We start from the raw sequence: 26,624 nt of genomic DNA, 5'->3' as shown, positions 1-26,624 counted from the left end.
GTCTTGGCATTTGGCTTATGTTGCTCATTATACTGCCTAGAATTTCCAAGAATTACAAAATGTAATGGTCTCTAGGATTTCAGGCATTTTAAGGGTATAGGTAAGGTAATAGTGAGACACTACATTGTATGAAAATACAAATGTATGGTGAGATGTACGCAAAATGAAATTTTCAACACAGGATTGCATATATCAGGATTAGGGATGTGCTGGCATGTTGTTGTGAAGGCCTCAGAGAATAAATAATAATTCCTCAAGTAGTAATGACAAAACAGTCTGTGCTTTAGGAAATGACATTTACTGCTAGAGTGGTCAGATATGTTGGAGACATCTTGGCATGTATACAGGAGATGTCATACTTTGATGATTTCAGTTTTGAAAAGAAGCCCACAGATGTCATATGCCACACAGTCAAAGCACCCACTTCCCCTGCAACACGAACCCCTTCTCTTTATGCATTTCACTAACTTAGTCTGATTTGTGTTCCAAAGAGTATAGCCTACTTTATCCTACACTACCAGAGTAACCACTCTTTACCTCAGACATGCATCAATGCACATTAACATTCTCACCAATGACTGTATATGTATACATTTCGTTTCTTACGCTGTACTGACTAATATCATTTAATGATACTATACCGCCCCCTTGTGTTTAAAAAAATTAGTACGTGTCGAGAAAATAAGAACTGACAGTACTTCAGTATCATTCGATGCGTCTCACAATAAACTGCTCAGTTTCATACATTTCATATCTACAATAGCAATATTAATAATGATGATTAATTATAAAGAAGCATCCGTCTCTTTTCTGATGAGATATGTTCAATGGGTATGTACATTTTTAGTGACGTTTCTAGACAGGCACAACAGGGACACCATCGTAACGCTCCTCATGTGTCCAAGGACCTCAAGATGTCCATGCTTGCTGAACGTGAGTTTCATTGCTGTATTGCAAACGGACATATTTTAACGAGTTGTTTATCGTAAATATTTTATAATGTGTCGTATGAAATGTGTATGTATGCGTATTCCTGAGACATATAATGTTTTAAAATCAGCTGACATTACCCGACCTAGATCGAATCAAGTTATTATGTCGGCTAGTAAGCTAGCAAGCTAGCTAGTTTTGCTATAAAAAACACTAACTTGATACTGAACTTATATGTCGGTAAGTAGAACGTGAAAACGTGGTTGGCATCGACGTTTTGCTGAAAATTGTGGTCGCTCTGATGTTGATCGCTGTTTGTTAGAAACAGATAGCAGCTCTCTTTCTTTTTGTGTCAATAGCCCGCAGAAAGAAGAAATGGTCCGTGGATCCAAGAAACACCACCTGGAGCAAGGATGAGTCCAAATTTGGCCATAAGATGCTGGAGCGAATGGGCTGGTCCAAAGGCAAGGTATGTAGTAAGTTACAACCTACCTGTATGATTGAGATAACGTCTGGACAAATGCTCAGTTAGGACCTGCACATATTTTTGACAACCCTCATGTTTGTGCGTGACAGCCAGTGGTATGTATACCTGATGGCTACATAAGCGAGCAATACAGAGCTATACCCTCAGATGAACATCTGTTGCACGTTTACGTTCCTTGTGCTTTTTGCATTTTACCTCTACTATACTTTTTTATATATATATTGTATCCTATATACTGTGTTTTATCTGAAGTACTCTCATATTATAGTACTTCGTGTGTTTTTATGTTATGTGTAGTACTTATTGTGTTTATGTTTTATGTTCACTGTATGCACCTATACACCAGAACAAATTCCAGGTAGGTGTAAACCTACTTGGCAATAAATACTATTCTGATTCTGATTCTGTGTATATTTCAGGGACTGGGGAAAACAGAGCAGGGATCCACAGAGCACATTAAGGTGAAGCTTAAAAGCAACACTCTTGGCCTGGGCACTTCTACCAGCAATGAGGTGAGTGCCCACCACGTCATCTACTGTATTATTCCAACTGTTTTTCATAACCATATGCTGATTAGTGATGAGTGAACTAATGAAACACTTCCCTGCTTTGTTGGGTTTGTTACATGTTTTGTTTTAGGATAACTGGATTGCACATCAGGATGATTTCAATCAGCTTCTGGCAGATCTCAACAACTGTCATGGCCAGAACACCACCAACGGTACATCATGTGATATATATGCTCCCTTTTGCACTTGTCAAATAATCAAAGGTCTTGGTGGAGTCCTTTTTCCATGGTGTAGTTTTATACCATTACAGTTATGCAGCACTAGATGGTGCTATTGCACCTTTCAACGTGCATTACGACTGCCTCCCATTTCCCTGAGTGGCCATCTGTGTCGGCATCCTGCAGCTTCATGGAAAACTATCAAGGATTATGTTATTCATATTATTTCACTTGAAATTTGATACTTTACCCATTGGGGACAGACCTCTTGCTCTTATTTGGGTGGATGTAGCTCTTATAATGCTTATAACTAGTTATGATTCAGTGTTTGTTTTGTTTGAAATGTCTAACTGAAAAGAGTGGAATCAATAATTGTTTTGTTTGTGTGAACACCAGAGCCCGCACAGGAGGAGAAACAGGAGAGCTTCAGCCTGGAGGAGAAGTCCAAGTCTTGTAGAAAGAGGGTACATTACATGAAGTTCACTAAAGGTGAGTGTGCCATTGTGAAGTGCTTCTTGACTTTCCTCAAGAGGGATTGTCCCCTCAAATTTGACCACTGTTCATATCACCCAAAATTATTTGATAACAGTTTACTTTAACCATGATACTGTTATACAACTTTGTCATGACAACAATGGGCGGAATATGGTATCGGTCATATCATGTCAACATGTCTATGCCATACATAGGTAATGTCAAGCTAAGTGGGGTATACCCAGGTCAGGGTGAACAGGTGAATTTCAACATGACATTGCAAACCCTAATATTACATCTCAATCACAAATAGCCAAGCATCTTTGTGATACTCCTCTTTGATTGTACACGGTACGTGAATGATTAGCCTAACACTTACTAGGGCAGCCTTGGAGAAAAATGTATGATCTTCCATTAACCGTGTGCTGTAGATTTTGTGATAGCAAGTTTCCAGCCAAACCTTGAATGACCTCCTAAGGTTTCCAGCTGCTATCGGTCTTGTGCTCCACTTAACCATGTCGTTCTTTGGTCACGGGTCAGTGCTATCCGGTCAACTTGACCACTCACCTCAGACGGAGCTGGAGAGCCGACTGCTTTCACCAGGTCATTTACTTCACGCTCCTAAATGTTGAAAAGCCAGTCGGCAGGTCGTTCCTCTGGACCAAGTGGATTAGCTCACTTACTGCCGAAGGGCTAATATGGGCTTTTAGTTTTAATGATTGGAGTCATGTCATTTGGAGAGTAGGCCCATCAGAGACTGTCAGTTATGTCTACAGAAGTTTCAGACTTCCAGACAGGTCCGTACTATGTTCACTGATACCATCTCTGTGTGTGGTGAACAAAAACACTTGATGTTTCTTCACGTTGCCCCGTTGTTTTTCCACGACAGTGTGGAATGTGGGGGAAAGTGTGCTTGTCCCTTATCACACCAGAGTAAGAACACGACTGCAAAAAAAAAAAAACACTTTTAAAAGACCCACTTCCTGTTTCCTGTGTGGGCCACGGACAGTCGCTGTTGGGTGCCTGAAATGGCCTCAATCACCGCCTGATGGGCCGCGGAGATAGAGACCAGACGCTCCCTGTCAACGAGATATCCCCTTTTGGCTCTGATTTTTGAGATCTTAATTTAGCAGGTTAGCGGAAAAGCTGTGTGTGTGAAAGAGGAGGTGGGGAGGGGATGAGGGTTGTGAGTGAGGTGGATAGGATGCTCCCTGACCTAAACTGTGGAGGAGGGGTGGCCTTGTCCCCACCCTCTAGTCCCCACGCAACTCCTCTAAACCCAGCTCTGTGACCTTAACTCCTTGAACAACTCCAGTTTTCTTGTATACTGTGACCTCCTTGGTGCAATGTTTGTGAAGGCTTTTGGTTACCTGACTCCACGTACATCTAATCAAGTTGCTGTCGGCTCTTATTTGAAGTGACTAAATGTGCAGGAACATAACCGAGTATGAACGTTTCCTTGGTGTCAAACCTTGATGCTTAACCAGCTGAGCATCACTTTTCCAGTGTGTTGTCGTCCCTAATGTACAAGTTGGGTCCAATAGAGTTGCCTGGTCTTGTCTTGCCTTGTCTGGTCTAACTGTATGTGTGCTCTGAGAGCCTTGGTGATGTTAGCACCTTGCTCTACCTGTTGAGCCCATAGTTACCATGACTTTGCAATTCCAAAGGATAAGTTCCACCTGGTAGAGTTACCTTTAGGGATGCACGATAATATCGGCACGACATCGGTATCTGCAGATAAAAGCTTCAAAACTTAATTATCGGCATCTGCAGATATGAACATTTCTGCCGATGTACCTGGCCGATAAGGTGACGTTCAAATTATGCGCACGCGAAGCAAATGTTTTGGTTACTATGAGCGCCAACAACGTAATTCAACACGTCGGCTGTGTGGCAGTACTTCACAGTATCAGAGGACATGTTATTTGTCAGGAAACTTTTCAGGAGATTGAAGAGGAGACAACAGCTTGGCCGTAACGTAGGTTGCATGCATAGATGCAGACCATCTGCGTGCAACGCTTTGCAACATTACCTGTCGCGCGCTAATAGAAGTTAATAAGTTGCTAGTTAGCTAGAAAACACTAACTAGTTAGCTTGCATGCTACGTGACACCAGCGAAGTTGATGATCTCATTTGACGGGATGTGAAACGTTATGTCACGAGCCCACGCTATCTGTACATGGCTTACTTTTGCATATATGGAATTTATATAGCTAACTTGGCAATAACGTTACATAGATTAGTCTAGAAATCCTAGAAGGGATGTTATTAAACTGTAAGTCAGTTAACCAACGTTAGCTTGCCAAGTTAGCCAAGTTGCATTTCCAGAGTGTAGTTGTTCAAGTTCAAGGAGGTACTGTTCAAGTATAAAAAATTGTGACGTGAAAATATAAATAAATCTGCTATATTTGAAATAATTTCAATAGTTTTCATGAGTGAATGTCTATTTTTAAAATGATACAAATCAAGTTTTTAATTTCCCGTATCTACAGCAATACCCTATCATAATAACAGATTCATTCTAGTACAGGAGAGTAATTAAATCGGCCAAAATTCAATAATTAAAAAGCAAAGGTGTATATATCGGCATCGGCAATCGGCCAAAATGAGCTTGTAAATATCGGCATATCGGATATCGGCTAAAATTCAATATCGTGCATCCCTAGTTACCTTGTCTTGCCTTGCTGTGTACACTTTGCAGTAACCCCACCAACAGCAAGCCCTCATCCCCCCCCCCCCCTTACAAAGTCTGGGTAGATGAGGGCGTTTTCGTAGTATTAGATTTCAGCAGTCTCCCTGCGACACCACAAATCTTTCCGTTGGCCTGCGCCTGCAATATCTGTCCCTGAGCAACGGTTGACAGGTTAATACGAGTAATGGATTTATCCAGGCTAAACCGGTTACATGTGAAGTTGAAGAGGTTGCCAGTAGTGCTACTTAAGTCCCGCTGTCTGCCAAGGGGAGGTGATGGCTTGGTGCATTATGGTTTCAGAAGCAGATGGCATCCTGTCCCAGTAAGAGGACTCAGGGCACCAGTTTGACATGGGTGTTACCATGGCAGGTCAAATACCAGCTGCTGTGCCATTGGCTAATATTTACATAGCACAAATATCCCTTTGAGTGCCCTATGAATAAGTCGTTCTGCATTCTTCATTTGGCGAAAGATCCTTTACCAAAAATTTCCCTTGACGTGTTCAATGATAAGATACATTATTTAAGATGTCTGAGCAGGGGCCTCTGTGATTGGTCCTTCCCCTGTCTCTCTCTCAGGTTTGTTGTGATCATAGTTTGAAAAGGGTGGAATGAGCAGAAGCAGCGTTCTTCCAAGAACTTCCTACTTCATTGGAGACCTTGGTGACGCTTATGACTATATACTAAGAAGCAGATGAATGTATTTTATACCCATCATCTTATACCCATAATGCATCTAATACCCTCAATGAATTTAATGACATTCCGTCGTCTCCCCCTCAATCTGTTAATTCCCATGCTATTCCGTGGTTAGCAGGGAACAAAGTGTCATTTTGAATGGGAATGTCCACTCTGCTGTGTCGAGTTCGGTGGTTCTGATGCCCCACTCTAGCTGGCTGCGGCCCACTCTGCTGTTCCTGGGGACGATTGATGGGCCTCCCTTTCTCTGGGGAGAGGCACGAGCCTCTCCAGAACCAGCCCTGCTCTTGCTCGCTCTCTCCCGCGTGTAAACCAGTAACCCACTTTTAATTGGCTGCCTATTCATCAACTGGCAAGTCTCAGATTTGAAGTGCAATATCGAGCACTCCCATCACTTGGGCTGTTTCACTCCCTTCTTGGCCTGTTTCATGACTGTTATTCCCTCATTGTAATGGGTGCAGGCAGACTGAGATGAGACGTCCTAACTTCAGACTTTATTAGTTAAACAGGTTCTGTGGACATCCTGCTTTCGAGTGTTTTTCCATTGGAACAAGATGGGATGGTTGCTAAATCTCTTGACAGAAACTAAACAATTTATGTGTCATTTTTGATTTGGGAGCATGATTGATCCCTCAGCCAATTAGTTTGTTGGTTGTCAGATTAGCTTGTCCATCTCCAGAAAATCTCTGTGATTTTGCTAAACTGGTTTGGCCCGCGTTCAGTTGCGCCTGTTGCAGTATCACCTGTCACCCTGGCAACCCCAATCCCCATAGGCCCCATAGGTATCCCACAACACCTGCACTCCCACCGCAGGGCAGGGCAGGCTGCGGCCGATTTACGTTTGTGGAGTGGGGAAGGTAGGAGTAGGCGTTAAGCCTGTGCATGTCTTAGGAATTTACCCTGCACACACTCTTCAGTTTGTGTGTGTGTGTGTGTGTGTGTGTGTGTGTGTGTGTGTGTGTGTGTGTGTGGAGAGCCAAGTGTGAGAGTCAAATTTTCTTTCTCTCCCCCAAAACTAATTTATGCTTTGGGGAGATGGAGGTCAGGGTGGAACTCCTTTTGAGATCAGTAGATGGCTTACATGACCCGGGCTTCGGTTTAGGATACTTCGACCCTTACCGGATAGCTTTGCTCTTTTTATTTTTTCCCCTCCACCTTCTTCTGGTGTGCTTGTAAGGCAGAGGCAAAGACACCCCTTTGAAAAGCCAGGCAGAAAAAAGGAGTTGGGGGTGGGGGGGTGACTAGAAGCAATAAATAACCAAATGTTATCAGGAGCCGGGCTGGAGGAAGAGGATGCAGCTGGACGAGTGTGACTGGAGGCAGAGACGGGCGGCCAGCCGCTCCTGGAGCCTTTGAGGGCCTGGAAAAAAAAAAGAAAAAGAAAGGGAAAAAATAAATAAATTGGGAGGCGTGAGGCGGAGCCCTCTCTTGATCCGTTTGTTTTTCTTTTTCGTCCGTTTCATCCCCCCCCCCCCCATAAGCTACCTCAGTGGCAGCACAGAACACTGCCCTCCAGCCCCCCACCTCAGTCGTTCTCCCTCTCCTCCAGCACCTTCCCTCTCGGCCTAAGCTCAAAACAACAGTCACGCCTTAATTCCTTAAATCCACTAATCAATCAATCAATCAATAACTAACATGTATGCATACTGGCAGTGAAGTTTCTTCAACATGTTTATGGTTTTGATGTGCATTTTCTTTGGAAGCATGTAGAATTGCGATGGAGATTCATACAAGTTGACAAGTTTATCTAGGCTGGTAGGGTTTTTTCCCCTTTTGGAAGGAGTGTTGAAAATAATTTGTCTTTGTTTTGTTTATAAAGTCCTTTGTTTGCCTTTCAGGAAAGGACTTGTCCAGTCGCAGTGAAACTGACCTGGCATGCATCTTTGGGAAGAGGTCAAAGCTATCAAAAAACCAAGATGAGGTACGTGACACTGGTACCATTTACAAATTAACAAAAGGGAAAAAGGGATACACATGCAGCCATCACTTCCAACCACTCCAAAACCCTTCCCAGAAGCACCCTCCCTTTACTGTGCTGTGCTTGGTGAAGTCTGAAGTCAACACACCAGAGTCAACACACTGTAGTGGGCCTCAGTGGGGGACACCATAGACAAAGCTGTAGTGTGTGTGTGTGTGTGTGTGTGTGGGGGGGGGGGGGGGGGGGGCGGGGCGCATGCCAGCATATGAGTCCTTCCATTCACCCCCCCACTCACACACTCACACTCACCATTCCCTCCCTTCACCCACGTGCACTCCTGTTCGGTAAGCAAGGCTGACTGATTCTTGCCAGGTCACGTGACATCCTGTGGTCACCTGTGTCTGCCGATTAGCCGTGTCATAGCGTGCATCGCCTCATCCCAGTGCAGGCCACCGCGGGCAGAAAGAGAGAGAGAGCGTGCTCAAGATCCTGTTAAGGGATTAGCCCTGCTCTTCCTCTCTCCCTCCCTCCCTCCGTCCCTCCTCTCCTCCCCTCTTTCTATCTCTGTCTCTCGAGCTGTTTCTCAGAGCAACAGTCATATCAGGTAATGTTCCATCAAGCTCAAATTGCGAGGAGGACATAACCGCCTCAAGGCCTAATAAGTACTTAAGTCTGCCCTGTCCATTCATGATGACTTGTGCAAAAAAAATCCCTGGAAGATATGCTTCGAAACTTTTAGAAGGTTGCCACTGAGAAGTCATCAGTCCTGAAGGGGACAAGTTGACATCGTCGGATTTGGTCTTAACAGTTTTGCTGTGATGCCAATAGAGGGCATAGCAGAGGAGTGTAATCCACTGCTTGGTCGAGCACCGGTTTTGCCTGCAGGTGGTAAACTAGGCCCTAGCACATTTGGCGCTCTAGGCGAGCTTCACTCCTGGCGCCCCCCCCCCCCAATAAATAAATAAAAATTCCCCCACGAAAACAGAATTGCAACTTTTAAAACGCTATTTTGCCCTGTAAGACTGCATTTCTTTCACATAAACACAACAACGATCGCGACGATTAACAAACATTAATTCAAGAACAAATCACTGAGAAAATGTCACGCCTGTGCTGGACTACGCTCCGGCCACGCCCCCTGTTCAACTGTTTATGGACACACACCTCCACGTCATCTTCCCAATCGCCTGCAAATAATGTTTTCTTAGTCTTCTAAACGTGAATCTAAAATGATATAACAAAAGTATGTATTATCATAATTTGTTAAATGTAGCTATAATGTAGTTATTAAGCATTTTTGTGTATTTGGACAGCCTGACATTTTTTTTATTCCAAGATGCATTAGTTGAATCATGTCTAATTAAACTGGCTAGCTCGCTCCACCAAAACTAAAGCTGTCCAAATGTGATTACTCAAATTTTTATGACGCAAAATGACGCAAATTGCGGTACAGCTGAACTTGAACTGATGTTTCGACTGGATGGCAATAACAAGGAACGTCACAAGTCACTGGCTAGCTAGCGGATTGGATTTTTACCAGTATTCCTCACTTGTTGACAAGTTGCTGTGTTTGGCTTCCTTAATAGGTGTGCTATGCAACGAGTAAGATATGTGTAGTGTTGCACTGGCTATTGGCTTTATATGTGCGCCCCTATTTTAGTCTTTTTTTGTATAATGTAGAATAAATGGACATATAATTTTTTATATACCCGCCTCTATAAAATCCTTAAAGAACTATGTGACAGGGAGTAGGAAAACTTTCAATGATAAGGTACATCTTTTCTCCTTAACTCCACTAAAGTGCCGGGGGCAATTCACGCATTTGTGAACGTTTTCTTATCTGGAATTCATTCTAGGCTAGAACAGGATTTAAGGATTTACCTTTCTCCTTGGCACGTTTCTCTTCTTCTTCCGTTCTTTTCTTCTTAAATTGCGCCCCGGATGGCTTTTGCACACACACACACTCTAACCAAACGCCTCACTGTGCTAGCATGTTCTGACAACACCAAGGACGTACGTACCCCTTCCGTTTTCGGTTTTCGGCTAATTTTAACCTAATGTTAGATTTTTTTTTTTTGTGTAAAAATATTGGTTGGAGATATAGAAGGGGGCGCAAAAAAAACTCTGTCCAGCAAAAAAAAAAAACACAATTCTTGTTTTTTTTTCTTTTTTGCTGGGCGCAGTTTTTTGCGCCCCCCTCCAAGTGGCGCCCTAGGCGACCGCCTATACCGCCTGTAGGAAAAACCGCCCCTGCCTGTACGTTACTGCAGGGGTGAGCTTGTTTATTTTTATGCCAGTGAAAACGTTCCCAGGAACTATTATGCAGTCATTTTCTCAATTTGTGGTTTGATTCGGTTTGAGTCATCACATCAGTCATCACTTTCCCATTTCTCCAACAAGGCTTTGGCAAGTCTTTGGAGTTTAGTGGTTTTACTCTCCCATTAAACTCATTCCGGTTGGTGCCTTCTGTATTTGGCTGTAAACAGCACTTACTGTTCAGCCAACGGTGAAAGAATGTCACCCATCTCTCCTCTTCTCCCACCTGTTTGCAGGTGCACTTCCAGCATGCTTGTCATTGTTTATGTTGGCGAGGTTGCTAAGCATTTTTTGTTGATGTTTGCTTGAATTTCACTTCGCCTGCAATTATGTCGATTTACTGAACTGCTCACTGAAAACACAGATAGGCTACGCTCAAGCAAGCGTCATAGATACCCAAATCATGGTATAATGGAGAGGAGGTATGTGTGTCCAATGTATTATTTCTTGACAACATGATTGCTTTATTTACGTGAACAAGGTTTACCTACTTTCTTTTTTGAAACAAACACTGATGGTTACTCGCACTGATTATTCACACTGTAAGTAGTAACAAGTAGTCATGCAGTAATGAACCGAAACATCAGCAACACTCCCACGTCATGTTTTAATTTTTTATGTGTCTTTCATGAAGTTGTTCCAAGGAAGGTGAAAGTTTAAAGTTAATTAAAGAATGAAGTTAAAAGCTTTTGCTGTCAGAATGTGACTGAACTCCTTTTTTCAGTTTCAGTAGATTATTGTGTGCTTAACGTCGTGTTCAGACACACTGCACACATCCTCTTCAGTCTCTCAGTAGGGCCTCAGAGCTGTTGATCAGCCTGGGCTTTGTCTCCGCCACCTCTCCGATGCCCAGGTGGTGTTGGTGGGCCTGCGTCTTTGTTGTCCGTGCGGAATCCATACACCCCATATCATGAAGAGAGCAGACGCTGTGGCTCTGGTCCTCCTTGGACCCTTCCTTGGACACTCAGGCTGGGGGGGGGGGCAGAGTTGTCAAAAACAGCCCCCCCTTCTCTCGGTCCTGCAGCCCCCCCCCCCCAGTCCACGGGCCCATCGGACCAACATCACAAATTTTTTTGGTCGTCTTCCTCTCTTGTGCTAATCGTTTTTGCCCGGCTTTATTATTGCGCGGCTCAGGAGGGACACCATTGACCGGATCGAAAACCGATCTGAGCACAATCACAATGGGCTCCCCAGAGGACTAGTGGCCCGCACCGCTGGCAGGACCAGCCAGAGAAAGGCCACTTAGACCAGGGGAGGAAAGGGAGGAGGGGTAGAGGGGCATTGTGTGTATGTGGGTGGGTGGGTGGGTGTGTGTGTGTTTCTGTGTGTATTTGTGTGTGTGTGTGGACCGTCCACTACAGCCAGCCTGTGTGACCGCTCTGTGTGTGCATATTGTTTCCAGTGTTTCCCCTAGGTTTACAGCTTTGGGGGGGGGGGGGCACGGTGCGCGGCGCGGCCACCGACACAAACGCTTAAAGGAATCATGGTGTTCATGTGTTTCTTTTAATGACAGCAGTCAATATAACAACTGAACAATTATTTTAACTGTACATTGAACTAAACATCGGAACATGTCTTTTATGACAATTATCCCCAAAGTGTGCAGCTTTCGTCACTGCAGTTTACCTTTTTGGCCTTCTGGAAGAAAATGTTTTGAGATATTTGCGGCCTAAAATTCCTGATTTCGCAGGAGCTTTTCCAAAAAGTTACGATGAAAGTTTTTATTTGTAGGTGTTTTTTGCAATGAAATTGCCGAAAACAAGTGAAAGTTGGGATATAAAGTTGCGAATTGTCCTCTTTGTAATTATAATTGAATTATTTGTTGAAAAATAACTGCTTAATAAACAAACATTAATTCATCAAGAACAAAACGATTGAGAAATGGTCCTCTTAATAACCTCACCAATATGCCAAACAAAAGATTATCAGGACTACAAAAATGTAGCAGAATAGGCTTTACTTATCCACAACGAAGTGCACATGTTGGCATTACAAAAGGACCATCAGTAAGACTGAATAAAATGTTATGAATGTCTCAGCCTTCATATGACGAAAAAAAACTATGATCTGTCCTGTCATCTAATGTCCGGCCTGTGTTTCTGCCGTTCTCATTCTATGCTTATCAATCCGTTTTGCTATCCTTGTTTATTTATTTTATCCGTATAGGTGTTAATGTTCAATTTCATGTATTAATTTAAAGTCGTCCAATTTAAAGTCATCCATTCTTCAACACTAGCTGCTACCTTATCTTCAAACAGAAAGTAACGTTAAATCTCCATGGCAACAGCTCTTGAGGGTTTGGGAAATAATCAGATGTATTGCTTCCTTCATTATTCACAGCAAAATAAATAATGTTCATTATATGTCATAGATTTATTACCAGACTCTATGTAAAAAGGGCCACGCACAACTTGTGGAAAATTATAAAAAAATGGAAGCCAGATCTATTTCTGAATTTTCGGTGCGGACATGGGCGTACGTTCTGTTTCCACGTCTGTTGTAGCCATTCTCATTAGGCCTCTTTCTCGACCCTACCTAGCAAAAGATCGCTGGATTCATGAACGCCTGGAAATGTGTTTTTTAAAGCTTAAGTGTCCGTAGCTGTGCACTGATTTTTAAGCCCAATTCTGTCCGCTGGTGGGAGCGTGCTCACCTGTGTGTGCGCGCACGTGTCTGTCTGTCTGTCTGTCTGTCTGTCTGTCTGTCTGTCTGTCTGTCTGTCTGTCTGTCTGTCTGTCTGTCTGTCTGTCTGTCTGTGTGTGTTTGTGCGCATAGTGGCGGAACTCCGCCATGCGTGATACAGAGAGCAGAGAATTGTAATCGCGCGACCATGTAGAGACAGAAATGACATGCCGTCGTGTAAAATAAGATAAACAAAATAAATAGCCTTATGTTATTTAATAAAATAACAAGCTATAGACCTGTTCTATAGGAAATGTAATCTTAAATGACTTCCGTTGTGATCTGGCGCTTTATAGAAAATAAAATTGAACAAATATAACGGTATATAATAATATACTATATAACGGTAGGGGAAACACTGGTTTCTCAGTGTGTGCGTTTGTGTATCTATGTATTTGTGTACACATGTGTGGTTCTGTGTGTGTGTGTGTGTGTGTGTGTGGACCGTCCATTACAGCCAGCCGCTACTTATTATTGCTAGAGATCTTTAACTGAAACACTGGATGATGTTTTGAACTCAGATAACAGTCTAGTTGAACCCATACAGCCACGGCCAGCGGCACTGTGTTTCTCTGCACTACTGTTAAGGCTGTACAGTTTGCTTTGCTTTGTCCGTTGGTATGTCTTGACCTGCTATTTAGCATCAGTTGCTAGGCTACATGTGTAGTACATGGATCTGTAGTGTTGTAGTTGCAGAACAGGACCGTGACAGTTGGAGTTGATGATTTCCCCCTTGGCCAAGCACATCGCAATGCCCAAAATAACCGTCCAGGTGCTTTGAGGACCAGTCCCCCCTGTTCTGCCATTGAGGCAGGTAGGTAGGGCTGTTCTCTCCCAGAAACCTGTGTGTGTGTGTGTGTGTGTGTGTGTGTGTGTGTGCTGGGGAGGTCTTGGCCGGCCTCGTTCCCTCCTCCTTCACCAGGGGTTTTCCTCCCTCCTGTGAGCTTCCTGCCAACCTCTTATCTCTTGTCACAGTGCTCCCTGACACACACATACACAGGCACACATATATACACACACACACAAACACACGCACACGCACGCACGCATACACACAGAGGAGTACAAACACACACACACACACTCTCTGTCCTACGCATGCATGCACGAACATGCTCTCCCTATGTGTCTCTCACAAATGGGCACACCACTAGTTCTCACACACACACACACACAAACCCACTCTCATTCTCACATGCTCTTACTAACACATACACACACACACACACACACCCAGACGTCTCCACTCAGATACACACACATACTGATATATATACACACTGTTTCTCACACAAGCCCACACTCCCATACTCTCTCGTGCTTACAAACATGCACACTCCCCACACACCCCACATCTCTTCACACGCTGTCCCAGCATGCCCTGGCCTACCCAGGGCCCTTTACCTTTGGGTTTGGAGAGAGAGGAACAGGAGCTCCGTTACTGCTTCTGTCTGTCTCTCTCTCTCTCTCTCTCTCTCTCCCCCCCCCCCCCCCCCCCCCCGTACGTGGTTGGCCCCAGATCAAAGACAGTGGTGTTTGTTTGGGCCCCGGGAGCAGATCAGGCCTCTGGTTTTTGAAGGGCCCTTCCTGCTCTGGGCTCTCATCTTCAAGGTGATTACTAGCGCTTTGTTCATACCTGTAGTAGATGATCAGGGGAGAACAAAAAAGAAAAGAAAGAAAAAGGTAAAAGTAGCATCCCTCAAGTGGAGTCTTGAACGCTGAGGCCTAGTCTGCTTCAGCCTTCTACATGTAATGAACAGCATTAGAGTCTTGAACCCTGAGGCCTAGTCTGCTTCAGCCTTCTACATGTAATGAACAGCATTAGAGTCTTGAACCCTGAGGCCTAGTCTGCTTCAGCCTTCTACATGTAATGAACAGCATTAGAGTCTTAAACCCTGAGGCCTAGTCTGCTTCAGCCATCTGCATGTAATGAACAGCATTAGATTCTTGAAACCTGAGGCCTAGTCTGCTTCAGCCTTCTACATGTAATGAACAGCATCAGAGTCTTGAACCCTGAGGCCTAGTCTGCTTCAGCCTTCTACATGTAATGAACAGCATCAGAGTCTTGAACCCTGAGGCCTAGTCTGCTTCAGCCTTCTACATGTAATGAACAGCATCAGAGTCTTGAACCCTGAGGCCTAGTCTGCTTCAGCCTTCTACATGTAATGAACAGCATCAGAGTCTTGAACCCTGAGGCCTAGTCTGCTTCAGCCTTCTACATGTAATGAACAGCATCAGAGTCTTGAACCCTGAGGCCTAGTCTGCTTCAGCCTTCTACATGTAATGAACAGCATCAGAGTCTTGAACCCTGAGGCCTAGTCTGCTTCAGCCTTCTACATGTAATGAACAGCATTAGAGTCTTAAACCCTGAGGCCTAGTCTGCTTCAGCCTTCTACATGTAATGAACAGCATTAGAGCAGGAAGCGGCCATTACCCAGTACCTCCTCCATACTCGGAAGGCAGCAGCTGTCTGTCTGTCCGTGGGCCTACCTGTGATCCATCACTGCTGCCTCGTGTACCCCCACCACACACACACACACACACACACACACACACACACCCTGACCAGCCCCCATGCTATCATTAGTCACTGTTCGACAGGACGAGTGCTCGCTGCTCACAGTCAGGCCTGTCCTACTGCTGGGGACTCACCCCAGGGCTGGCCAGCAGGACACGGTCACCGGCTCACTGGGCCTGGGCACCATATGCCCCCCAGGTGTCCCTGAAGTCTGCCTCTTCCTCTCTCTTTTTTTTTTTTTTTTTCCTTCCTCGTGCGCCTCTCTCCCTCCCTCTCTTTCTGTCTCACCCGCGCTCTCTCTCGCGCTCTCTCTCTCTGTCTTTATCTCCCTTTCTCTCTCCCTCTCTCTCGTGCTCTCTCTCTCTATGTCTGTTATGCTGCTTTACACTTTGTCTTGCACAATCTCTGTTTCTAGTCCTACTGGTCTATCTGTTATAAATGTTCTCTCTCTTGGTTGCTCTCTCTCTCTCTCTCTCTCTCTCTCTCTCTCTCTCTCTCTCTCTCTCTTCCCCTCTCCTTGGGGGCTTTGGTTGGAGAGCTGCAGGGGTGGAGTAGGTTTTGATTTATCTCTCTCTCTCCCCCCCCCCCCCAACCCAACTCCACCTCCAACCCCTCCCCACCCCTGCACTCCTCCCCGCTCTCCCTCTGTTTCGGCGGCAGGGCCCGCAAGAAAGAGCCGACTTGGCTGGAATGAGTCTGTTAGGAAGGGGCCCAGGCATTAGCTGAAATAAACCCTCCTGCCGCCGGTGAAAAATGTCTTCTGATTGGCTAATTAATCAGTCAAAAGGGGAGCGTCGCGGCCCGTGACTTGAGGGACCGGCCGGGGCGACCGCTGAGGGGCCCGCTGATGAATGGACTGCCGCCTGCTTCATACATCAACCAAACGTAGTCATTTTTTACCCACGGCTCTCCGCGTCAACGCCGGATTGCCTGCGTGCTTGCGTGTGTGCGCGTCTGTGTGTGTGCGTGTGCGTGTGCGTGTGCGTGTGCGTGTGTGTGTGTGTGTGTGTGCGCGTCTGTGTGTGTGCGTGTGTGTGTGCGTGTGTGTGTGTGTGTGTTTTGTTTTTGTCTTTTCACCCTCTCTTTCCTGTTTGCAATATTTCCTCTATTTGTGGATTGCTGTCAAACATTTTAGTTTAATTTGCAAGTTTGTAATAGTTTGTTTGTACATGATGCTTTTTTGGGGAGGATCTGTTACAAACGTGGTCTTCTTGGTCAGGTGTGCTGACCTTGGTTAGCTGAATTTTATCTGGCTAAAATAATATGCTCCTTGAAGCTGCATTAATTTAGTTTAGCTGTACACAATGAGACTTGTCGGACCATACAGAATACCACAGGAACCTGTTGCTCAGTGATTGGGCAGATTATTTGGCATTCACCCTATTTGTGGCACAATGCAACAATGGAGGTCAGGCCTTAAAATACAGTGATCCTCTTGTAAATGTATATATTCATGCACCGGACAGACGCATGCGCAAACACACACACATGCAAAAAAAAAAAAAAAAACTGCTTACAAACTGGTGGACATGACAAATAAATGTGCATTCACTGGAGAAATTGTGTGCATATTCACTACTGTTGTATAAGTCATATATAATATAGAGTAGTACATTTGTGTTTAAGTAATATTTCGTATCTAGTATATAATTAGTGCTTTTCAGTATTTATGTATCAGTATGCATTTCAAAGATACATTACGCAGCTTGGGAAATAGACTGTTTTTTTTTTTTAATGCACAAAGCTAGCACATGGCCTTTGCCTTCACTTTCAGAAGATTGGTTTCATATTATCTGTGCTGCTGAATGGCTCAGTATTCACCTAAATCCCATTAGCTGGACAGTCTTTATTCCCCAAGTAATTTCCACACAACACTCAGGGAAAGGTCAGTGGGTGTTCCAGAAGTGGGCCAGCTTTAAGGGGCTCCAGCAGAGACCCCCAGAATCTCTAACCGTCCCTCCCTTCCTCCCAACCCTCGTCCTCCGAAGTCTCCCCAACGCGACCCCACTGCACCGAGCCCAGGGTTTGGCACGACCTCCGCGGCCTCTCCCACTCCCACGCCCGCCAGAGCCACAAAGGGCCGGGGCACCTGTGGTCCCGTGTCCACCCACAGTCGCCCACATGAACGATGGCACATCAGGGGCGAGGCGCCTGCACGTGCTGCGGAGGGGACACGCCGCCAGCGCTAAAATGAGGAAGAGGGGGGTTAGGGGTTGTGCGAAGGGGCCCTCTCCCGCCTTCCAATCCCTGCTAGCACCAAAATTATGGGTGTGGGGATGGGGGGGGGGGGTGCTTTGTGTTCTGCGTCCCTGGTCCTGCTACCACTCGACATGTGGCAGAGGGGCGCTGGGCTGGTTCGGTTGGGGTTGTGTGGGTGGATGTTCGGGGGTGGAGTACACGCTCGGGAGGCAGGTTGGGTCGGGCGGGGCTGAACACTCAGACACTTGCTGACGATGCAGAATGGAGTCTCCCCCACCACCGGCCCTCCACCGCCGACACAGGGAACCTGCTGTAACCACGACAGTAAAGTGTCGCGGTCGTAACAAGGAGCTGCTGTCTGGTCGCCCCTCGTACTTTTCTGGAGAAAAATATAGTATAACATTATGAAAACATGTAAACACCATCCCAGCTAAAATGTGAATGTTAAATTCATTGCATTTTTAAAAATATCTAGTTTTGGCATTGTTTTCTAAATTATCGGCCAAAGAAATGTTGGTGTTATTGGAGGATGAGTTTGTGATCTGTGGTGTCGAGATGTTTAGCGGGTACCATGGTGAACACGCGCCCCTATCCCGACGCGGTTTTTGACATGCGAGCGGTAACCTGAGCTTGTGGGCCCTTCAAAAACTGTGTTTGTTGTGAAGCCAGGGGAACTCTAATTTGCGCTCGGGTAACACCTAATTGCCTTCAACAAAAGTGCGGCCCCCTGTCTTCCCTACCGCCAAACCTCCCCACCCTCCCGTTGACAAGGGCACGTTGCTGCCGCCACAGAAAATATAGAAACAATCTAAATGACACACTATATCCCCCCCCCCACACACACACACACATCTTTGGCAAGTCATCCTACAGTCCTCTGACTGTGCCAATGCGCTGACATGTACAGATTAGCACTTTAGGAAAAGAGAGAGACAGAGGGTGGTTGGTGGGGACGGGGAGGGGCATCAGTACAGAAATGGCCGTCTCTTAGCTACGAGCTGAGGCAGGAATGCCCTGGCAAGGTAATTACTGCCCGGGGAAGCTGAGCTAAACTGCACCGAAAGAACTCAAGCGCCATGGTGGTGTTTGTGCAGGCCTGGGCTTCGCATTTAATCACTGCCTTTTTAGCGTAATAAATCACAGCAGCAAAAATAAACGGTGTGTCTTCCATCTTCGGGATGACGCGAGCGCTTCTAAGGGAGGGTGTGGTGGTGGCAGGAGGGGGGCAGATTTCACTGTACAGGAAGCAAGCATAGTTTAGTCCTGCCCTTTGCATAATCTTGTAGCCATTTGTCACTTTACATTTTTTTTTTTCCATCCCACTCATTTTGAAAGATAAGGAGATTAACAATGCATCTGTTTGTCCTGCATTTCTTTCTCTTAAGATTTTGCTCTGCTACTTTTCACAACATTTTAAGAAATTGTGTTGTGAAAGGAAGCAACAATAGTCTGTTGTAGTCTTGGCCCCTCCACTGCCTTTGTTTTAAAGAGCCTGTTTTGCTTAAGTAAAGTTATTACGGACATGGGTCACGGCCACACTCCTTGACAGTGACTTGTGCATCTGTTCTAAGCGGCACATGTTTTTGTTGAACAAAAAGGAGGGGGGAAAAAAAAACCCTCTTCAGAAATTTTGAAGCGCTGTCTTGTTGTAGGAGGCACCCTTTGTACCTAACTGAGGGCAGTTTTTTGTTTTGTTTTTAACAAGCCACTCTGAACCGCGCACCGTCTTGCACGGGAGCCACCTGTTTTGCTGTCCGCCCACGCCAAGCCTGTGAAGGATGGTGGTGCCGCCAGTTTCCCCCTCATCAGGGGACAGACAGCTGGGTAATCGGGAGCCCCGATCCATAGACCCAGGCCGCCACCAAATTTATAATAGTGGCAGGACAATGAGAACATGCTCCCGTAATTAACAGACCCCCCGATATCGCTCCAATATTATCTATTGGTGGGAGCCAGTAATGGCCGGGAGTGCGGTGACGGGTTTCGTTCAGCTCGAAACCCCGCTTTGGGCCAAATTAGCCACAAGGTCCTCACAAACGATACCAAAATAAAACTGATGGTAAGCCTTTTTAAAAAAAAAAAAATTATTTGTGATTGTTATGATTGGAAATAGTTTGCTGTGCATGTGTGCGATCTATGATTCGGCTAAGATTTTTCTCTGTCCTCATGTTTTGCATTCAATCTGGCAGGGAATGTAGATTGTAATGGAGGCACTCACCTTCCTAGATGATCTGGGCTCGGAATTACTGGCAAGTACAAAGTAGACCTCGTTGCCTTTGGACACGTAACAATGAAGCGCAGTTTAGTACACTCAAGTTAACATGCCACCCTTCCCAGCAGGACTCATTGTTCACTAATTCCCTAGGTTGTCTTATTGCTGCATCATTATAAGCATGTGGTTGAGACGCATTACGAGTGTGTTTTAATCACGACCGGACATTTAGAAGCCATCCTCTTGCCACTTTAATATATTTTCATGCTTGGGATTAGTTTCTCCTCTTATTCTTTATTGTCCTCGGCATGGCAGGCCCGTGCGGTGCTACGTATAGAAGAGAAGAGACTGACAGTCCATACATTTTAGCAAGATGAGACGTTTCTAACACAGCATTAAGGAAATAAGCTTGTTTTTGCAGCGACACAAAAACACAGCAGCTGCCCTGCCTTCCAGCCCTGTCGGTTGCTTATAGCTTATAGTGTAAGGCCACCAGACACCTCAACGTGAACGCCATCTCCCACCCTCACCCTGCTTTCCCGCTCGCCCGCGCTGCCTTCCCCTCTGAGTGTTTATTGCTTTGGGCTGGCGCTGGCGACATTGTCCTGTTTTTCAAGCGGCCTCTGAAAAGGGCCCTTTGAATCCCCCCCCCCCCTTCCCCTCCCTCCCTCTCTCTCGCTCTTTTCCTTTCCCTCCCTATCTCTCCTCCTTTTTCTTTGTTTTCCTCTCTTTCACCTCTCTCCCTTCCTCCTCTTCTCTCTGTCTATCTCTCTGTCACTCTCTCCCTCTTACTCCAGCCCGTAAAGGCCCCACTCCTGCTCCCGAGGGCCCCCTCGCTCGGCCTCTCCTCCGCCAGGGGAGCGGCGGGCAGGAAAGAGCCGGTGGTGGCTGCTGCTTCGGGAGGCTTATCTGCGTGCCGCATGCGGTGCAGAGAACGCATCCTCTTCCTGGGGCCCGGCTTCTGCCAGCAGGCTCAGGAGAAAGAGATGGTGGTGGAGGAGGAGGAGGAGGAGGAGGAGGTTGTAGGCAGGTGATGATGGCAGCCCAACTCCCGAGCTGTGTTGGATGGTGTAGCGTAAGGTGTTGGTGGCAGTTGCTGTTGGAAGCATTGGTTTGGGCATAGGCAGTGGTTAAATTGGTTGGAAGCGCACAAAATACTGTTGTTTGTGTGTGTGTGTGTGTGTGTAGGCAATTTTGAAAGGAAAAGTTTATCAAAGTTTCTTCTTTTTTAAGCAATCCTGCTAGAGTGTCAACCATATGGTGGTATGTGACAGACCTTGCTTAGCAAACATCACTACAAGATCAGATTTCACTTTTGTCCTCCCCTAAAAGCAGACAACGTAAATTGATGTTTACTTTCCTGCACCACCTGGGAGTGGAAATACTCAACCTACGCTGTGAAAACAAGCCTTTCGTATGATTGTCATCTTCTCTAGAAGTGACATGTTTTTCCAGGGAAGCAAAGGGACATGTTCCCTCACCACCGTTTGCTCTATTGGGCCCAGCAGCAGCATTAGCAAGTCATCAGTGAGTTAGCCACAAATATTATTATTATCGTATTATTGCTCACAAAATTGGTCTTTGCTGTGTTAGCAATGGTAACATTCTTGACTAATTAAGATGCTAATATCCTCAACACTTCTGTCAGATTACATGATGGATCATGGAATTGATCATGGAATTGGAATGCATTGGATGTGTGTTTACCTGTGTGGTTCAAACCTACCAGCGGATCAGAAGAGTCGTGTGTGTGTGTGTGTGTTCGGGGGGATGGGGGGGGGGGGGGGGCGTTGCTACCAGCAGCACTTCTTGCTGCGTATTAGAGAGATAAGCCTTAATGGACGCTCCCCAAGGCAACCAGGCCAGGAGCCACACACAAAATCACCACCACCTCTCTGATGAGGAGGATTTCCCCTCTCTCTGCATCTCTCCCCCTCTTTCCTCGCTCTCTCTCTCCTTCCTCTCTCCTCTCTCTCACTATCACTTGCTCTGTTCCCCCTTTTCACTATCCCTTCTTTCTCTCTCTCTCTCTCTCTCTCTCTCTCTCTCTCTCTCTCTCTCTCTCCCCTACTAGCGCGTTCTCTGCCCCCTCTCTAAATCTCACCCTCCCTTCGCTCTCCCCCCTTCTCTCCCTGGCTCTCTCCAGAGAGTAATTTCACAGGCAACTCCTAAAAATGCCCTCCGGCCATTACGCCAAATCCCAGAGATGCACTGTCCATGCCATCAGCCGCAAAGCCCCGATCCCCTTAGCCGAACCAGAGGGAATGCTATTGTACAACAACCAGGGGTATAGATTTTTTTTTTTCTTGGGTGGGGTGGAAGTTGGGAAAGTTTTTATTTTCTTCTAATGAGCCTACATCTGCGGTTTTTGCACTTCTCTTTTGCCTCACCACATCTTTCTAACGGAGGGAGCCAGAGTCTGAAAAGTTTTGGAAGGATATGGTTTGCTAGTGTGGACCTCTTCATCATCAAAGGGCATCGGACGTTAACAGGGTTTTTTTTTTTGTTTTTTTTTTGTTATTACCCCCCAAACTAGTGCAAGGCTTACAAGGTGGAGTAGGTGCCACAGTCAAATTGGTAATTAATAAAACACTACATCAGAAGGCACTCACAGAGCAAACAATGTACATCAAATGATTCCTGGAAGTCCCATGTGACTGCTTGTGTTTGTAACTGAAACGATTTTATTCCGTATCGGCTGCAGGTTCCCAAGCCGATGATTATCTTCCCCTGGTGTCTCTTTGTTTTGCATAGGACCTCACCATGTTTTTTTCTGTTACAGTTATTATTCAGAGCTTCTTGATGCGCCCACCCCCTCATCGCATTTGAAAAATGCTCTTCTCTGACCTGTCGTTGTTGTAATGTAGAGCACCCTGCTTGTTTTCAGAGGGGCTTGCCGTGTGGGTATTCTTCATGGCAAGTCATTATGCATTGAGCAGGCTATTAGCAAAAGGAAGACGAATGGGAGCTTTGGGCTGCGTGACAAAGTGTTGGAGGTTTGCAGTTTAATCTAAAGCAAGCCTTTGTGGTCTTATGGGCATCGTCACTTCGAGCTTTGGGTCGCTGTCGTTTCTCCTTTCGGGAGGAGACCAGCTTGGTGGGAAACATGGTTTGACAAATCATCCCTAAAGGATGAAGACCTGAATGCCATTATTAAAACAAAAGACCAAGGGTGGGGGTGGGGGGGGGGGGATCTCTCAACGCTGGATAATCCATGAGCTATCTAGATGCCTACAATAAGTGAAATGAAAAATGGCAGTTTTAAGTTTAATCTTTGGCCAAAATATGAGTGTTGCGTTAAACCTGTAAACAATAGTAATCTATGTATCTGAAAAATCCTGATTTGTGAGTTACGCCCCTGGATTATATTAACCATCGTGATTTTAATCCTTTAAATGCCTTTTAAACACGTTGCAACCTTTCTTCTTCTTGCATCTTGAGGTAATTCCTCTCAGGTCTTCATTTCAGAATGACTTCATGTTAACTCTTGTCCATCATGAAATAAATAAATGTTCATTGTAGGTATAGTAAAATATATTTTCCCTCTAAATTGGTGTTATTTCACACCGTTTAAGTTTCCGTGTCTGTTTATGTTGTGGTATCGTCATATTTTCTGCATGAACTTGACGGACATTAAGTAAGTTTCCCTCGTACATTGCAGACCTGTTATCAGCTGCCAATCAATGGTGAATGGCCTTTGAGGAGACAGTCAACTTCAAGAGCATGGGTTACCTGCCATTTAGGCATGGCGTTTTAAGCTTCAGCGCACCTCTGCCAAGCTGTGATGTCACTCGATGCCTCAAGCAAGTCTTGACAGGAGGCGGTTGATGACTGACAGCGTCTTTTATTTCTTGCCTCGTTTTCCGCAGGGCACGTTGCATGTGGATTGTCTGTGTGTGGTCCTGGTGGCCTGGTCCAGGTGGCGTGGGAGGTGACGCTACGGGGCCTCTGCGTCTGTATGGAGAGGTGTGGTGGAAGCTGATGTTCCTTTCCACTCAGACGTGCCCCTCCATTCCAAGCTCATCATTTCAGCACTTGTCAGTTTAGGCGGTGCTAATTGGAAGCATTTCAAAGCTTCGTGCTGAGAGCATATGGCGTCTGTGTTGGTTTTGGGATCTCGCGCCTCACGTTTGTGAAGTTTCGTTGTTGTTGCTACTGCTATTGTTATGTAACATTAACTTCCTGTGAGGTCTGAAGTTGCTTTTGTTGAGAATTAAGATGAACATGCAATAAATACTTAATTATATCCACTTTGAGATGGAAAACCAGTCATTTTTATTAGCATGACTATTGGTGTTCGTGCTCAGAATAATGTAACCATATAATGCCAGTGTACTGTAACAGCAATTAACATATTGTGATATTGATCCCCTTTTACATACCAGTAGGAGAGGTATGTAAAAGGGAAAAGGCACATCTGTGTGAAAAGACACACACACAGTTTTCTCACCAGTCTCCTTTTTTTAAATCTTTAGGACAGCAGTGACTCTCCGGAGGAGTTGGGGAAAGAGGCTACAGTAACTGAGGTGACCAGCAAACCCGAGGAACCAGAGTCCAACACCGTCACTAGCACGCTGAGCATGCAGGAGTACTTCGCCCAGCGCATGGCTCAACTGAAGAGGTCTCGTGCAGGAGTGGACCAGTCCAGCACACACACACCCACGCCCTCGGCCTCCGAGACTCCATTTGACAGCCCCAACATCAGCGACGCAGAGCAGCCGTCTATGAAGAAGAAAAAGAAGAAGAGGAGGAAAAACGAAAACGATGAACAGAAAAGAGGCGATGAAGACATAGAAGCTGTGGAAAGTGTCCCGGAGGCTGTCGTGGCAGAAGAAACTGCCGAGCAAGACCAGACTTCCTATGAGAGGAAGAAGAAGAAGAAAAAGAAACACAAGACCGAAAAGGAGGAAGAGGAGTTGGCCACACCTGTACCTGTGCAGGTGAACTGTGATGTGGCTGAGAGCATCTCAACAGAGAAGAAGAAAAAAGAAGAAAAGTCACAAGCAGGAAGTACATGCAGAGGTTGTAGAGGCAGACCAGGTGAAAGGCCAGGATAGTGTAGAGACCAAAGCAGAGGACACTCAGAAAACTAAAACTAAGAAAAAGAAAAGAAAAAGAGAGGAGATGGTGGAAGTGGAGGAGAGGAGGAAGGGAGGAAGTGGTCGTAGTTGAAGAGAAAAAGTCCAAAAAGAACTCAAAAGAACTTGTCTAGGGATGCTGTAAAGAAGTGCAGTTATATCTTCATTGACATTCAAGTAAATGTAGTTTCTCTACCTTGTATCAGAAAAACCTTGAGGCCTTGGAGATAGGGTTGCGATGAATTCATGAATTTACTTGCATTGCATGAATGAATGAATTTGACTGTATAATTGACAGTTTTATACCAGGGTTTATCCCACTGTATTTCTCATATTGTAATGCTCCTTTATTTATGACCTATTTGTGACTCATCACAATACAAAAGGACAGGTCAGGATTCCACCATTATTTAAACCTCTTAATGTGGTTTTCAGTCTGACATAGTTGTAATTATTACAGCTGTCTTTGTAAATTACTCAAGTTTAAAGACATGATTACATGATTACTGCACTATAGCCTGCCTGTATGGTTGAATTTTTAGCTTGACTTAATAAAGATTTCAGTGGTCGACAGAGTGTATGGTTTTGGTGTATGGTTTCCTTGATCCACCGTTGCATAGATCTGATGGTCAGTCTGCATGCAGAATCTTTCTCATCACTTGGTGAAACCGAAGGCGCCAGGAGAACCGTATCTGAAGGTCATCTTGGATGGCACTTCAAGGAAGTATGCATGACCCAGCATAATCACCAAACCTGTTCTAAGGGACTTTAAAATGTGCCATCATCACTCTTGATGTCACTGTCTCTATTTTAATTTATTTTTTCCCCCCTTAGTCACAATTGCGAAACCAATTGTCGGCGACAGTGGCGTCTGAGCCCGCGTCTCAATGGCACTCCATCAATCTCAAAACACCTAATTTTTCAGGATCACTTGTGCAATGTCGAAAAACCCGCCGTGACTCAATGGGACGCCCCTGCCACTCTCTTGGCATCCACACCCTGCCTTCCTATTTTAGAACTTTGTAATGAGTCATTTAGAACAAGCGTTATGCTTTTTAACTACGTTATTAAGCTCCCAGTACCTTTCCCTTAAAATGTTCTGAAGAGCCAAGTCAGGTCAGTTAATCGGATTAGAAACAGATTTGGAAATGCTAAGTAAACTTCCTGTTTAAACTGTCACAAACAAAACATTTACAAGATCACATAGTGATCAACGACATGAGCAGTGAGACTATGGAAGCACGTAAAGCCGATGGCTACATTTGGCCGGCGCTGGTTTTCGGCTGCATGATCTAATGTGTGACAGTGTTGATGTATGGTTGTGGACGGAGAGGGTCATTGAGCCACGCCAAAATATGAAGTCATTGTTTGAATGGATAATGGGCTTTGGCAGAGTCTCCTATTGATCAGGGCATTGTGGCCTCACCATCCGTGCCTGTGCGAAGATATTGTTTGTAAGCTAAAATGTAACAAATATTAGCAGAAACAGTCATAATGTAACGATTAAAGGGGTGGTTATGTACAGAGTGTTGTGGAGAGGGGAGGGGGGGGCGGGGGGCACTGAAGTGGCTTGTCTCTAGGATTGTTTGTCTTTTGCAGAAAAATGCATGAAAGTGTGAAATGCTGTTGTTTTGACAGGACAGCAGAAACACCTAACTAGATTATCTTGTTTGGAGTTTGAGTGGGCGTTACG

The 26,624-nt window shown here is 45.3% G+C and overlaps 1 protein-coding gene across 2 annotated transcripts; it reads left to right on the top strand.

Moving 5' to 3' along the window:
* The first annotated feature begins 820 nt into the window (after window positions 1-820).
* pinx1 (PIN2 (TERF1) interacting telomerase inhibitor 1) lies at window positions 821-25,507 on the top strand. 2 transcript variants are annotated; one of them, XM_012824772.3, is made up of 7 exons: window positions 821-933; window positions 1,290-1,399; window positions 1,837-1,929; window positions 2,057-2,138; window positions 2,541-2,633; window positions 7,847-7,929; window positions 24,329-25,507. In XM_012824772.3, exons 1-7 carry the CDS (start codon window positions 828-830, stop codon window positions 24,908-24,910), a joined length of 1,149 nt encoding a protein of 382 aa, XP_012680226.2. In that variant the 5' UTR covers window positions 821-827; the 3' UTR covers window positions 24,911-25,507. The 2 variants fall into 2 exon arrangements, with proteins under 2 accessions (XP_012680226.2, XP_031437536.1); XM_031581676.2 differs by lacking the exon at window positions 821-933 and adding an exon at window positions 995-1,170.
* Window positions 25,508-26,624: the final 1,117 nt, after the last annotated feature.

This window comes from Clupea harengus, chromosome 15 (assembly GCF_900700415.2).
Source record: "Clupea harengus chromosome 15, Ch_v2.0.2, whole genome shotgun sequence".
NCBI classification, from domain to species: Eukaryota; Metazoa; Chordata; class Actinopteri; order Clupeiformes; family Clupeidae; genus Clupea; species Clupea harengus.
This window is presented reverse-complemented; position numbering and strand designations above follow the sequence as displayed.